The sequence below is a fragment of the Macrotis lagotis genome, chromosome 1 (assembly GCF_037893015.1).
Source record: "Macrotis lagotis isolate mMagLag1 chromosome 1, bilby.v1.9.chrom.fasta, whole genome shotgun sequence".
Taxonomy (NCBI): Eukaryota; Metazoa; Chordata; class Mammalia; order Peramelemorphia; family Peramelidae; genus Macrotis; species Macrotis lagotis.
In genome coordinates, this window is record NC_133658.1 from 845,604,133 (window position 1) to 845,620,494 (window position 16,362).

Here is a 16,362-nt window from a genome sequence, read left to right on the forward strand (position 1 = left end):
ATCTCTTACCTCCCCTAATCTTTTATGTTCATTCCTACCTCTACATCTTTCCACTTTGTCCTTCTATTTACCTAAATCTTCACTTATCCCTTAAGGAATCTTGACCTGGGGTCTATAAATGTTTTTATATATACATGCATGTAGACAAATCTCCTCAGTAATTCTGTTCTTTTAAAAATTTTTTTTTAAAAATCAGTGGATTTTTTTGATTGGAATGATATTTAGTATATTTGATCTTTCTTGTACATCTTATCTTGAAACAATAGCTGATTTGCTTATTGTCTTACGTGTATATATTTTTATAATTATCCTTTATATTATCTTCTCTCATTCCTTCATGTATATTTTATATATAATCTATATGTATGTAAATATATATAGATATAAATGTATATATAGATATACATAAGTGTATATACAGACATATATATAGAGAGAGATTTAGATAGAGGCCCACAGACTTCACCAGACAGTGAAAGAGTCTGTGACACAAGTAAGATTCCCCTCTTCAAGGATCATTCCTTACTACTGAACCCTAAGGATCTTCTCTTCTAAATTTCCACAATATTGAAGTCTATGTGACACAATTTAAAACTCAATGATAGCCTTCTAAAAATATTATTTCGTGTGTACTAGTCTTACCCTTTCAACAAGAACATAAACTTCCTTGAAGGCAGGATCCTAAAATCCCCATAACCCAGGACATGGAGTAGATGTATATTGTCAATTTGAATAAAGATTAAGTCAATAAAGAATCTCTGAGTACTGAAGGCAACTCATTAGAAACTCTATCAACAAGTCAATCAGAAAATAAACTAATGTGGTTATCTGCAAAGTATAATTCAAAAGGAGGTATGTCACATCCTGTATATTAAGTCAGATAAAGCACATACTTGAGATTGATTGGCATCCATGAACATTCAAGAAGTAATCAGTGATTTTTTTGATTGGAATGATATTTAGTATATTTGATCTTTCTTGTACATCTTATCTTGAAACAATAGCTGATTTGCTTATTGTCTTATGTGTATATATTTTTATAATTATCCTTTATACTATCTTCTCTCATTCCTTCATGTATATTTTATATATAATCTATATGTATGTAAATATATATAGATATAAATGTATATATAGATATACATAAGTGTATATACAGACATATATAGAGAGAGAGATTTAGATAGAGGCCCACAGACTTCACCAGACAGTGAAAGAGTCTGTGACACAAGTAAGATTCCCCTCTTCAAGGATCATTCCTTACTACTGAACCCTAAGGATCTTCTCTTCTAAATTTCCACAATATTGAAGTCTATGTGACACAATTTAAAACTCAATGATAGCCTTCTAAAAATATTATTTCGTGTGTACTAGTCTTACCCTTTCAACAAGAACATAAACTTCCTTGAAGGCAGGATCCTAAAATCCCCATAACCCAGGACATGGAGTAGATGTATATTGTCAATTTGAATAAAGATTAAGTCAATAAAGAATCTCTGAGTACTGAAGGCAACTCATTAGAAACTCTATCAACAAGTCAATCAGAAAATAAACTAATGTGGTTATCTGCAAAGTATAATTCAAAAGGAGGTATGTCATATCCTATATATTAAGTCAGATAAAGCACATACTTGAGATTGATTGGCATCCATGAACATTCAAGAAGTAATCAGTGATTTTTTTGATTGGAATGCTATTTAGTATATTTGATCTTTCTTGTACATCTTATCTTGAAACAATAGCTGATTTCCTTATTGTCTTATGTGTATATATTTCTATAATTATTCTTTATATTATCTTCTCTCATTCCTTCATGTGTATTTTATATATAATCTATATGTATGTAAATTTATATATAAATGTATATATAGATATACGTAAGTGTATCTACAGACATATATATAGAGATATTTAGATAGATATAAAAACACACACATAAATGCATACACACCTAGAAAAAAACACATAACTACATACTTTAATGTGTAGTTTCCATACTCTGCTGTAAACAGAATGATTGTTGTGTCACAACTGGCCTTTTATTGAAAAGAGGGAATTAAAGGCCAATTTTTCTATTGGCCTGAAGATTGCTGTACCTGTTGGAATTAGACCAAATATGGAGTCAGCATGAGGACAAATTAAGATTGAGACCTATTTGACCTGTAACAAATAAGGTTATGTAACTAGTCAAATCAGTCTACATGTCTTTAGTGAGACTATAAAAAAGGTAAGCAAAAAAACCCGAAAACAACTGATGGAATTCCTTAAACCTGACTTTTGGATAAAAAGGACTGAGACCTTCTGGTTAATTAGACAAGATGATTGCACATCTAACAATCAAATTTCCTCAGGGATAATGGGAGCTCTATAGCTTATGGAATTTATTATACCATTGGATCTTTTTTTTCTTCCTATCTTCATTAACTAATTTAAACCTTCTTCTGTTGAGAGTCTGATCCTCCTTAGCTGTAGGTCCTCAGACAAATTACTAAACACCTTCATCCCCAACCTTATCCCCATTATTACCTCCCCAAAGTAAAGTTATAGTTTCTTTCTCTTCAAAAGGGAGAAGGCCAAAATAGGCATTTTATATATTAACTGGATTATATTTGGATACTTTCTATCCAGAGGAAAACATCTTTTAAACACTCACAGAAGCATATGTCTTCAACTTACTATTTGATGTAGAAGTATGACTATTTTATAGATGAGGCAACTAAATTACTTCATCCTTCCACAGATAAGGAATGAATTTACCTCGAGGATATGGAATTCTATGAAGAAAGATTTTAAATGCTCAAGATGAACTCAAGATTTATTTAGGTCAACCTAACAATTCAATGATCAGCTAAACTAAAGCTAATGGAGACTAGATGTGTGAAACCAGAACCAGGTCACTCCTGGTTAATATCCTCCATTTGTGGAATATAATTCCCCAAAATTTCATGTTTTGAAGGGAAGATTTTGGGGTGTCTGAATCTTCTTTTGCTTTTTACCCTTTCTTCATTTATCTTAGTAAAATCAAATGGCTTGTAGTTGCTGAGACAAATTTGGTTTGCTTGCAGTGCTTTAAATGCTAACACTTTGCATTGATTCTCCAATTTCCCTGTTCCAGATTTCTGTTATGCCACTTCTTCTAAAGCCTGGGAGCTGATCAGCTCACCTCAGTGGGGAGAATATGGGGAGAATAAAGGGTACAATGATATAGATGCAAAATTATGATTATTACGAGACCAGTTAAGAAGAGTTGTCCACACAGTATTTTGTCTTTATGATGTCACAGATTAGTCTACACTATTCCAATATAATATTCCCTTTAGAAAGTAGAACATATAATCTATGCATTAATTCTCTTTACTCAAACTAGCTTCTTCACTTCTTAACTTCCCAGTCTATCAATACCATCAGTTTTCTTAGTCACTGAGAATCAAAAACATAAGTAATGTAATATAGTGAAACAAACAATGGATTTGGCATCAGGAGAGTTCCTGAATTACAACCACACCTCCTACACTTACTAGATATATGAACATAGGAAAAGTACAATGTCACTGAACCAGCTTTTTCATCCTTAAAATGGAGATATATCTACCTCATGTGGTTGCTATGAGAAAAGCATTTTGCACATCTTGCCACATATATGACTTTTCTCTTCCTATCCCCTGCATCTAACCAACAGTTTCTTCCATCATGTATCACCCAAATGTTTCTTTTCATCAATATTGCCACTAAGTCAGTTACTGTCACTAGGCTTTGTCACATACGTCACTCGACATTCTCCCATCCATTTTCCTCTCTCCTTTTCCTTCAAATCCATTTCATCTACTGCTCCACCCAGCTGCCCCTCTTATGTTATCATGAGAAATCAGAAGATATTATATGTAAAGTTCTTTGCAAATCTAAAGGCACTATTTAAAACCATTTGTTTTATTAGTATTTAATCATATTACAAGTCATTTCCATTCTCTAGGTCTGCTCCCCATTTGTAAAATACAGATAATAAAGCCTGCTCTGCTTGCATCACAGGGTTGTTAGGAGGCTCCAGTGAAATAATGTATATAAAGGGTAGGAAATGGACCTGTGATTTCCCTTTAAGGAACTTTTACAAATAAAAGTCATTAATTCTTCTGCCTTATATTTGGCAAAATGCCCTGTGTTAGAGGCAGGATTTGTACTGAGGGTGGTCCTCAGATCTGAGTTCAACTCTATTCATTATTCACTAAGACCTTCCTGACATACCTGAAATACTTTGTAAACTTTATAAAGGACTGCATGAATGTCAGTTATCAGTGTAGTTTTAATATTTTTGGGACTCATCTGTATAAGCACAGAGACAAAATCGAATGGGATCTACTGAAACTGCAAAGTAACCTTCCCTTCTGGATCACATTGGACATAGGGGGGTCTTGATCAAGTACTATGAACTTCAGTTTCTTGCAGCCCCCAGTCTCACAGCTGTCAGGCAGGCTGGTGCTCTCTCTCTCTCTCTCTCTCTCTCTCACACACACACACTCACACACACACACACACACACACACACACACACACACACACACACACACACACATATCTTTGAGGGGTACATTCCTGTCAACCTACTAAACCTTGGCAGTCCAAGTCTTAGAGTGGGATCAAAAACTGGCTTCTATTTCTACTTCTAGCCTGCCTGGACTTTGTGAGTGTGTGGATTGGTGCAGAGAGGAAAGGAAAAGATTGTTGTTTTTAAACTGAGAGGGACATCCAAGGCCAATGTCTTTTTACAAATGAGAAAACTGAGACCCAAAGATCAAATGACTTTGTAAAAGTCATACAACTAGTGTCCCAAATAGGACTTGAACACAGGTTCCATGATTCTTAATCTAACTCTCCACTAGACTCTAGTAGATATGTCTAATTGCACTCACTTTCTATAAGTACTGCTAAGAGTCTCTCTGTGTAAGTGGTTTTCAGTTAGACTGTAAGCTTCATGAAGACAGAGGCTGGAACCTATATTCAGGTCTGTCATTTCTAGTGAAAAGAATTTTGGTCTTGGTGTCCCATCTTCCCTTTCATCTGTGAAACGTAAGAAACTATAATAAACGTATCTTACAGGGCTGGTTATGAGAAACAAAAGAGAATAATATAAAGGTCTTTATAAACCTTAAAAGACTGTATAAATGTCAGTTTTTATTAGTCCTATTTCCATCACATCCTAGCTGTATGACCTGGTGCAATAATAACCATTCACATTTATAACACATTTTAGGGTTTGCAAAGCACTTTCCTTACAACAACCCTGTAAGGGAGGGCAAGTCACTTGACTCTGGTCCTCAATCAATAAGCACTTATTTATTAACTACCCTCTATAGGCAAGTACTGTAAGGATGCAAAAGCAAAAACAAGACACATCTTTTCCTCAAAGGCATTACATTCTGTCAGGGACAACAACATGTATAAATATGTGCAAAATATATTCGAAATTAGAACAGGAGAATGGAGGAGAAGCACCAACAGCTTCATCAGAAGGGAAATTGGGAAAAGTCTGTGTTGAAGACTCTTAAGTCAAACATTGAAAGAACTTTGAGATTCTGAGTTGGAGAGAAACATTCTAAAAGAGAATACATTTTCAGGTACATGGAAGACTAAATTATGAAATTATGACAAACAGTTGACAAGGATTTATTAAACAATTATTATAAACTAATTATTTTATAAAGCATTGAGGATACAATGAAAGGAAAAACTTTTGTCTTCAGAGAGCTTATATTCTAATGGAGGAAACAGTTAATGAAACTGAGGTACATACACATTTTGTTGGTAAATTGTTTGAGTCATCTGACTTTCTGTACCCCATTTAGGGTTTTCTTGGCAAAAATACTAAAGTGACTTGCCCCAGGGTCACACAGTTACTAAGTGCTTGAGGTCAGATGGAAAGTCAGGAAAAATGAGTGATAAGTCTTCCTTCCTGATTCCAAGTCCAGTGCTCTATCAATAGAATGGAATCTCAGAGAGGGAACCAGCAGAATTAAAGAGAAGGTGTGCATGTGTATTGTGGGAAAGGGGAGAAAGCAGGGGACAAGAAAGTGAGATTTTAGCTATGACTTGTAAAAAGCTAGGGAGAGTATGAGGCAGAGTTGAGTCAGGGATGGGCTGATAAAATGTTTAACAACTGGTTCTCCCCCAAAATATATGTACATACTATCCCCCTTCAATGTTTAATCTGCATTATTAACATTTTCTTGGTCACGGATGTGTGACATTTGATAATTTTTATTTTTTTGCAAGGCAATGGGGTGAAGTGGCTTGCCCAAGGCCACACAGCTAGGTAATTATTAGGTGTCTGAGGCTGGATTGAACTCAGGTACTCCTGACTCCAATGTAGTTTAATCATAGAAGAAAAGCAAAATATAAGACAACTTATAAGAAGAGGGCAAGGTTATGAGGAGGTTTGAATTTGACCCTGAAAGTAAAAGGGAAACTCTAGTAGGGGAATAATCCTTACCTATTGAGTAGGGAAACAACATCATTAAAGGCATGGATGAAAAATCAAATAAGAAAACACCTAAAATGTTTTGTTAGCCAGAAATCTCAGGTATTAATTCAAACATGTATCCCACAGACACTAGTACATAAATACATTGGAACAGAACAATCACTTAAAAAATGTTTGCTGAAACAAGATTTGCCCTTCATATTGGGGGTAGGGGGTCATCATCAGCACCCAGATGGCCAGTAATAGTCTTCACCTAACTCACCATGAAATTATCCACAAGATGTATGAAGAGGCTCTGGGAAAGCAGAGGTGTGTCTATTCACTATAGGCCATATTGGAAGACCAAATTCATACTTTTTCTGAGTTTGGCTGATAAAGGTGAGATTCTCCAGTGATGAGAGGTCTCTTCCTTCAGTCATCTGGTGGTTTATTGGTAGGAGGGGTTTTGGACTCCCTAGGTGTGATGTGAACCATGACTCATGGAGTTGAACCAGAGAAGGAAATGTAGACATCAAAACATGTGTGATTGTTGCAAACAGGAGGAGAGGACTAAGAGTGTCTACAATTCAGAAGAGATATCTGCTGTGAAGTAAACAGCAAAGGATAGATAGTGGCTTAAGCTTCTAGAAATACAAAAGGGATTTCACCCCAAACAGGTAGGCAACACTGGGTCTAGACAGAGGTCCCAAAGGATTTAGGTACATAGCTGTAGAACCCAGGAAGTTGAATAGCAACTAAAGTGAGGGGAACATGCTGGGCCAATTGTGTTTAAAGTTGCAAGAATTCAGTGTTGAGAAACAGATGAGCTGAACTAAATCATTCAATTAAACAACAAACATTTATTACCACTAGGGATGTAAATATAAAAACTAAACAGTCCCTGAAGCTTTTGCATCCTACTGATTGATATGAGATGACTATTATTTGAGCCAGGAACATGTTTAAGTTTTAAGGGCCACATGTTCTCAATTTGGTCAAAGCCTTATAAGTTGGGCAGCTCCACAGGCTCTCTTGTCAATCTTCATGAAGTCTACAGGTTAGTGGACTCAGTTCTGACAGAGATCGCTCAGTTCCATCTCTGCCTGCCTTAAGTTTTGTGGATCTTTAAAAGTAGCACAAAATGACTTAGTTAAAATTTGTATTTTTTTCCTTTTTCTCACAATATTAACAATTTTAACTTTTAAGATTGTATTCCTTGCTTTGTTCATTCACTTGTTTGGGGGCTTAGACTGTAACTAAGTTTATAATAAAATACTTTAAAGAGCTTTCTACATAATAAGCAATTTTTAAAACCTTTCTTAATAAGAACTATGGATTCCCAAAAGGATTATGACTCTTTAAATCAGGTGCTTTGGGGGAAAAAAAAACCACATACTCTGTTGGAATTTTATTTAAGTCTGTGAATCTTATCCTCTGTCCCTAATCAGATTTTCCAGATGTGAACAACTTTACTCCAAACTAATGTTTAATATCATTATCCTAAGCATTCTAAATCACACATGTTTTAAGTATTATTTCTGTGGAGGCTTTGGAAAGGAATAAGATAAGAGAGGCAAAAATACACAGATCAGGAAGACTAGAAAAAGTCATTTTATAATTTTATAATTCTTAATCCTAAGAGTTGGAGAATTAAAAATATCTGTGAGCTTGGAAACCTGGTAATAAGACCTTGGATTGAGAACTCCACAGTTCCCCATCCTCTCTCACAGGAAGATTTCCATTTGTGAAAAAGCAAATTTGTTGAGAAAATGACAGCAGAATGGGTAGGATATAAAGACATTCAGGAAGACTAGATCTTATCCTAAGTCAATTTCCTAAACCCTATCCCATCTCCTGATACCACCTATAGTATCCCTAGAGTTTTAGTAACCAAGAAATATCTCTTTTGTTAGAATGAAAGAGAACATGTAGGTTTAAAAAAAAATCAAATTAGAAGACAAAGCAGATCTAGTTTCAAGTCTGGGTTTTTCTGTGATCTTAGACCTGTCAGTCTTTAAGTCTCAGATCCTTGAAATGGAGGTCAAATTGAGATACCAATGTACACAGGACTGTTAAAAGCAAAAATGTTGCAAAAAAAACCCAACAAAACTAAATGTATATGTAATGGGTGTACTTTATATACCTTTGTAACCTGTAAAAAACCAAGCAGCTAGATAGTTCAGTGAATAGAGTTCAAATCTAGCCTCAGACACAACAACTGAGTAACACTAGACAAGTCACATCACCCTGTTTACCTCAATTTCCCCATTTGTAAAAGAAGCTGGAGAAGGAAATGGCAAAACACTCCAGTATCTTTGCCCAAAAACTTCCAAATGGGACCATGAAGAATCTGACATGACTGAAAAAACTGAACAACAAAAACAAAGGCAGGTTGGAGCTAGATTGCATAATATACTATGCAAATGTATGCCATTATAATAATGATTATTAGAGGTTATAATCCTCTAAGCATAAAGGATTTTATTAATAAGAAGGAAATGAGGGAATAATAGATTTCACATGAGAGTGGCAGGGTTTGAATCTCAACTTCACTATTTCTGTGACCTTGTATTTAAAGTCTCTGGGTCACTATTTTCTCATCCATAAAGTGATGGAGGTTGATACCATCATAACTCTTCAGGTTCCTTCCATCTCTTAATTTATGCTCCTAAGAGTCCTATGTCAAATGAATATGACTGAAAGAATTTGGAATATATACTTAAAAGATGAGAATATTTATATATATTTGAAGGGGTTTGATATGAAGAGGAATTTACACTTATTCTGACTCACCAATAGGAAGGCATATTTGGGTTCTGATACACAGAAGAATTATCTAACAGGGATAGCTATAAAACAATTGAATGGGCCACCTCATTAAGATGTGACTTTCTTGTCATTGGATATACTAAAAAGGGACTGCATGTCTATTCATTTATGACATTGTAGAAAGGATTTTTATTCATATATATAACTGGATGAACCCTTTCCACTTTGGGATCCTATGAATATAAATTGGAAATGAGGGGGTTGGGTGCTATTTGAGTTCTTTTAAGGAGAACATGTACCAATGAGGGATGTGTTTTCCAAATATCTGATGCCTGAGTAAGGAAGCAATGTAGCTGGGTCATCTTTTTACAAGCAATTGAAGGTCTCTGAGGAATGAATAATTAAGTAACTTCTTTCCATCTCAAGTCTGAATCTCAAATGTCAAAACATTTGAGAACCTAACATTTGTAACACAAAAGGACTTGTAGGTACTTTGATGTTTCCTCTATACCAGTGAGAGACTAGGGATAATAGATGTATGCCCAGTTAATATTAAAACTAGAATGTGGGGAAAATTTAAAGATAAGGGTAAAGATGGAACTAAAGACTTGAAAAATAAAGGAAGTTAATTCAGTTTAGCAAGCATTTATTAGAATGGAGTAGAAGTAGTATTCATAGAGAAGGCAGATTTTGTCTTCATCTTGGAAAAGGAAGATATTATGAACTACTTGAAAACAGGGACTGTCTTTGGCCTTTCAATCCCTAGCACTTAGCACAGTGCCTTACATATAGTTGTGGTTAGTCCTTCATTCTCATATTCATTTAGGGGGGGAGTTGCAAGGCAATAGAGTTAAATGACTTGCCCAAAGTCACAGAACTAGGTAATTATTAAGAGTCTGAGGTCGGCTTTGAACTCAGGTCCTCCTGACTCCAGTGCCTGTGCTCTATTTACTGTGCCACCTCACTGCCACTTGTCCTTCATTCTCAAAGAAGATCATGATATAGGGGGGCAGTGAAGCTATAACATGTATATGAATTTGATTTGAATGAGGGTTTGCTGTGCAAAATCACCAGCCTCACTTTCTCCTCCAGAGTCATCTGGGGACCAGTGGCCAAATATAGATCAGGATGATTGGAGATGGCCCTGGATGTGGGGCAAGTAACTTACCCATGTCACACAACTAGAAAGTGAGGCCTGATTAGCATTCAAGTTCTCCTAATTCCAGGGCTGGTGCTCTATCCACTGCATGACCTAGCTGCACATTGCACATAGTATTTCTTTTTAGGTTGTTTTGTTTTGTTTTGTTTTGTTTTGTTTTGTTTTGTTTTGTTTTGCAAGGCAAATGGGATTAAGTGGCTTGCCCAAGGCCACACAGCTAGGTAATTATTAAGTGTCTGAGGTCGGATTTGAACTGAGGTCCTCCTGACTCCAGGGTCAGTGCTCTATCCACTGCACCACCTAGCTGCCCCTGCACATAGTATTTTAACAAATGTTTATTCACTGGCTGAGCCCCCTTAAAGTGTCAGAGAACTCTCAAGTCTTATCTTCCCCTATAATGCTATAATGACACATAGTGGATAAGATGGCTGTACTAAGGCCATCTTTCCAGTGTACTAAAGCTATCTTCCCAAGAGCAATAGCAGTAAGCTTGTTAATTTTTGACTTCCTTGGGGAATTCTTCAGTATTTGGCATACTCAGAGAAGAAACACTCCTCACCTTTGCAAATCAGCAACAAGTCTAAGAAGTTGCCTTAGGAACTGCATATAGCTAACACATGTCAGACCTGAGACTTTCCTCTCAAAGTCAGTTTCTAACCACTATACCATTAATGCCCTTAGCAATAAGTTAAACATGAAAAAAAAACCTTACCCTTTCATTCTCACTTTGATTTGTCATGACAGAACTCTGGACACTTGGTAATCCATCCTGGAAGCTTTCACATTAGCGAGGACTGTAAGTGATTCTGAAGAATTACATAAATCTACTGGATTCTTACTTTTTCTTCTGTGCTATTTTCATAGGCATAGAAAGGACTGAAGAGTCAGGAATGCTTCAGTTTGAATCTTGCTTTAGATATTTACCAATGTGACCCTAGACAGGTCACTTAACTAAGTGTTTTTCTCATCTGTAAAATGGGGATAATAAAGACATCTAAGAATTTTTGTGAGTATTGAATGAGCTAATTTCTATAGTGCCAGCTATTATTTCTATAGTGCTAGCTATTATTATCATTATTGTGAGCCATGTGTTTACTGATTAAAATTTTTTCTTAATGTAGTAGAAAAAGTTGCAAATTCATTCCTCTCACTTTTCCTGTATAGGGCCTATAAATATAGTGAGGAAATCTTCCAAATTATATTTAGGTCCTTCATGCCAACATAAAAGTCACATATTTGTATAAACCCAAGAGAATAAGTTTGGCTACCTTAGCATCCACCAAGTCAACCTAACACAATGTCCTCTTTGGAACAGCATTTACAAAGAGAAGCTTATTAGTATGTTTAATACTGGTCATGGGCAGGTTGACTAGTCTGAAAGATTTAAGAATCTGGAGAGAAATACTGTTAAATATCCTTCTCTAAAGAAGAGAAAGAATAGCCCTCTCCTCTTTCCATCCATATACACATTCATCCATATTCATCTATATAGTTATGTATATGACATATGCATAATTTACATATATATGCATATATAATATACTTACACATAGAGGGCTCAATAGCACCAATACACATACATGCACAAGGGCTCAAGAGCAGCTAAGTGATGCAGTGGATTGAGCATCAAACTCATCATCCTGAATTCAAGTCTAGCCTCAGATAATTTCTAGCTGGGTAAACCTGAGAAAGTCATTCAACCCTCTTTACCTCAATTTTCTCATCTATAAAATGAACTGGAGAAGTAAATGACAAACCACTCCAGTATCTTTGCCAAGAAACTGCTATAAGGAGACACAAAGCATCAGACATGAATGAAATGACTAAAACACCATCACAAATATATTTATAGTATCTCTGCCAAGAGGCTTCCCCTTCAAATCACCAGAAACTCCCCTGCCAAGTAAGGCTTTCTTAATATTCTTCTTGTACTCCAAATGGAAGGCTACTATAAACTACAATCTCCTCTTCCATCACCTCTCTCTCTCAGCTTCACTCTAATCATATATAATCACAGAATATTAGACAGTTGATCTAGTTTCATCTGAAAATCCTCATTTTACAAAGAAAACTGAGACTTGACCAAAGGAAAGGGGATTTACAAGACTAAGATTCAAACCAGCTCTTCTACCATTCTAGGAACCTCTCTTCTCTACAAGACATTGCCTCAATTTCCATCTATTTCTTAAGGAAAAACAATAGAAATGAATCCTACAGTCAATAAATAATGGAATCAATGTGCAAATATTTATGTAAATGAATGTTGCTTGATCAAGGGTGGCTCTTATAGGCAGTGTGCTGGCTCCCATGCACTTAAATTTCTCATCCATAAAATAAAGCCCCTTCCCATTCTAAATTTGTGAATCTATATTTTCCCTGATTTCTCAGACTGAAACCATCCCAAGCGAACTAATTTTCTAGATGTAGTTGTCATTATCTTATGCGTCTCCTATCTGTTACCCCAACTCTCAAAATAATTATATTTCTTATTTATATTTTGCTTTAAAATGTAAAATTAAAATTTTAATATTACCTTATTTGATTCTCAAAAGAACCTTAAGAGGTGGGTGCTATTGATCTCCAACCCTAGCCATTCTTCCTTCATATTCTCCACTGCCAGAACTGAACATCGGCTTGCATTTGGTCTGTCTCATTAGATTGTAAGATCCTCAAGGGCAGAGACCATGTTTTGTCTCTTTTTATATTCCCAGAATATATACCTGGTACATAGTGAGCATTTAATAAATCCTGCTTGATTGACTGATCTGAATGAACTTTACAAAGTGGATATCCTGTGGTTATCTCAAAGTAACATGTTCAAAGCCTAACTCATTATCTTTTCTCCCAACTCAAGCTTCTTCTAAACTGTTCTTAAGTAGCACCAATCTGCTAGTAATACAGATTCATAATCTTGGTGTTACCTCTAAGTCCTCACTCTCCACCCATCTCCTTAAATAGTTGCCCATTCATCTTGATTCTACATTCATTGTCACTCATTTGTCCTTCTCTCCACTTATACAGCCACCTTAGTTCAACCCCTCATTATTTTTTTTGCAATTGTTACTTAATAGATAATAGATCATTGCAATAGTTACTTGATCTTCCTGCTTCAAGTCCCTCTCCACTCCATTTTCCACACAGCTAACAAATGTGACATTTCTATCAATACCAATTCTAATATCAATTCAACAATTTTGGTCATTCCATCTCCTGTCCAATAAACTCCAATGATTCTATGTTGTCTCTAGAATCAAATAGAGATGCATTTATTTGGAATTTAACGCCCTTCACAATCCAGCTCCAAACTATCTTTTTTGTTTAGTTGTGTCCAAGTCATTATGACCCCATTTGGGGTTTTCTTGTCAAAGATAATGGAGTGATTTGTCATTTCCTTCTCCAGTTCATTTTATAGATGAGGAAACCGAAGTAAATAATTAAATAATTTGATTTGCCCAGGGTCACAAAACTTGTTTCTGAGATCTGATTTAAGCTCAGGAAGAGAAATTTTCCTGAATCTAGACCTGGTGCATTATCCACTATGCCACCTAGCTGTCCAGCCTACAATTCACAGGTGACTATAATCATTTCTTTCATATACACTATGGGCTAGCCAAATCTTAAGTCTTTTGATCCAGAGGAATCCTGGAGCCCACTTAACCAGATTTCTAAGCACTTACATCTTGGAAATCAGCAAATTTTTTAAATCAGGACTTGATATATTGTTTTGTTGATTATCTAGACTTAAAAAAAATGCTGGAGCAAAGATGACTAGTACAGGTTACATGTAAATGTAATGCACTTTTGTTTATGGAGGTGGAGAGCTGATTATTAAATGGTTACAAGGACACAACACATTGCATTCCTTCTCCCATCTTCCATCTCCCATCCTTTGCACAGATTCTTCCTTCTGCCTAGGCTGCCCATTCTCCTTATCTCTGCCTCTTAGAATCCCTAGTTTCTTTGAAACTCAAACATTACATATTATACCTTCTGTGCCCAATTATTAATGCTTCTCCCACAAAATTACCCTGAATTTATTTTGCATATTCACATATGTGACACATAATATATACTTAACAAATGCTTTGTTGACTTGACTATTGATTATTATTTAATAGAATGTAAGCTTCATAAAAGTGATTGTTTCATGTTTATCTAAGAATGTAAACTTCATGAAAGTGACTGTTTCATGTTGGTCTATATATCTGTAGTGCTAGCATAGTGTCTGGTTTCATAGTAAGCACTTAATGAATGTATGTTTAATCATTATCCTCCATTTTACAGATGAAGAAATCAAGGTTCAGAGTTTTTTAAGTGACTTATCCAGGGTCACATAGAGCTAGTGAGTGTTAGAGGCAGGATTGGGACTCAGATGTTTTTGATCCAAAGTTCAGTATTCCATGAAATACACAGACCAGACATTTTCATTGATTCATGTATTTAATGAAATCTTATTAAGACACACCTCACTACCCAGGATTTTTTTTTAAAAGCTTCCTAAGATAAATGTAAAGTCCACCCAAGGAAATTAGACTTATGGCCCAAATGCTTCAGATTTAAATTACAGTAGTTTATCCTGACAAGAACCAAGGAACAGTTGTCACATACAATTATTTTTAGAGGTACTGTTAAGCCATTCACACATTATGAGCTGCTGTCAAGCAATCAACAAACAGTGAGGGGGGTTGAGGTTTGGGAGTGTGGATGGGTTGTATTTTATCATGACAAAGCTTTTGAGCATTCACTATTCTATATTTGGCTATTTTCAACCCATCTCTAGATTATTGACAGAAAGTCTATTGTTAGTTAGGTAGGCCTCATGGGCAGTTTATCTAAACTGCCAAGTAGATAAAAATATGCCACTAGCCAACATATTTAAAGGGTTTATACAATCCTCAGGTTGCCTTATGTCACTGCTCCCAGGCAGGAAATACAATCTTCCTATTCTAAAACACAGGGTCCCTTTATTGCTCTTAAAAGTCCATGAAAGGAGATGCCCTATCCTATCAAACTATCTCACTTTGATAAACTCTGTCACAATCGCTTTTTTAAACCAATAGGATTTCAGTATTTAAATGACTTACTGTCATTGGTCAAAAGAGCCTGGGGGCTTGGTGTCACAATGCCCTTCCTATGACCAACAATACCAGCACCACTGAATAGGCCAGGCACAGGCTGAGCAGCTCACATACAGAGATATTCACAAAAGGGAAAGGACCTCCTGTTTTCATTAAGGTACAGGAAAAGGTCCTGCTGGAAAAGTTTTCAGAACCAGTAAAATATGATCTTTTGAGAACATGGGCAAGGTTCAAGTTAAGCCCAAAGTGAATTTGTCTTCATATGTCCACTTTTTATTAAACTGCAGGAACAAACACAAGGAACAACAGCCAAATGCTTACATCAATTTCAAAGAATTCTCCAAAAAGTGCTCAGAAAAGTGGAAGACAATCTCTAAGCATGAAAAGTCCAAGTATGAAGCCATAGCCAGATTGGACAAAGCACGCTACCAGAGAGAAATGAAAAATTACATTCCCCCACTGGGAATGAAAAAAAGGAAAAGAAGAAAGAAGGACCCCAAAGCTCCTAAAAGGCCACCCTCATCTTTTTTCCTCTTCAGGCGGGAGAATTATACAAAGATCAAAAGTGACAATCCAAATTGGTCCGTGGTAGAAGTGGCAAAAGTCCTTGGGGAGATATGGTCCAAAAAGTCAGAACAAGAAAAGCAACCTTATGAAGAGAAGGCAGCGCGACTGAGAACCAAGTACCACCAAGAACTCATGGCTTATCAGGTAAATCATGGTCAGGGATATTCAAGGAAGAAAGGGCCAGGGACCTCTGGCCTCCATCAGGACAGAAAGAAATCCAAGTCAGACAAGAGTGAAGACTATGTTCAATCTGATTCAGAAGGCGAGCTGGATTAGATGGGAAAAGACGAGTGATGAAAGAAAAATAAATGCCATCACACCGGTATATGTCTCCTTTC

At 35.9% G+C, this 16,362-nt stretch overlaps 2 protein-coding genes across 2 annotated transcripts in view; one reads left to right on the forward strand and one right to left on the reverse strand.

Moving 5' to 3' along the window:
- The window catches only part of LOC141508065 (CUB and sushi domain-containing protein 2), a 619,633-nt gene that overhangs the window by 477,708 nt on the left and 125,563 nt on the right, over nucleotides 1-16,362 (reverse strand). The window lies entirely within an intron of this gene.
- Nucleotides 15,553-16,349, forward strand: HMGB4 (high mobility group box 4). Its single transcript, XM_074217486.1, has one exon. It carries the CDS (start codon nucleotides 15,677-15,679, stop codon nucleotides 16,298-16,300), a length of 624 nt encoding a protein of 207 aa, XP_074073587.1. The 5' UTR covers nucleotides 15,553-15,676; the 3' UTR covers nucleotides 16,301-16,349.

Coding starts and splice junctions, on each gene's coding strand:
- HMGB4 (XM_074217486.1), top strand. CDS start 15,677: ATGGGCAAGGTTCAAGTTAAGCCCAAAGTGAATTTGTCTTCATATGTC.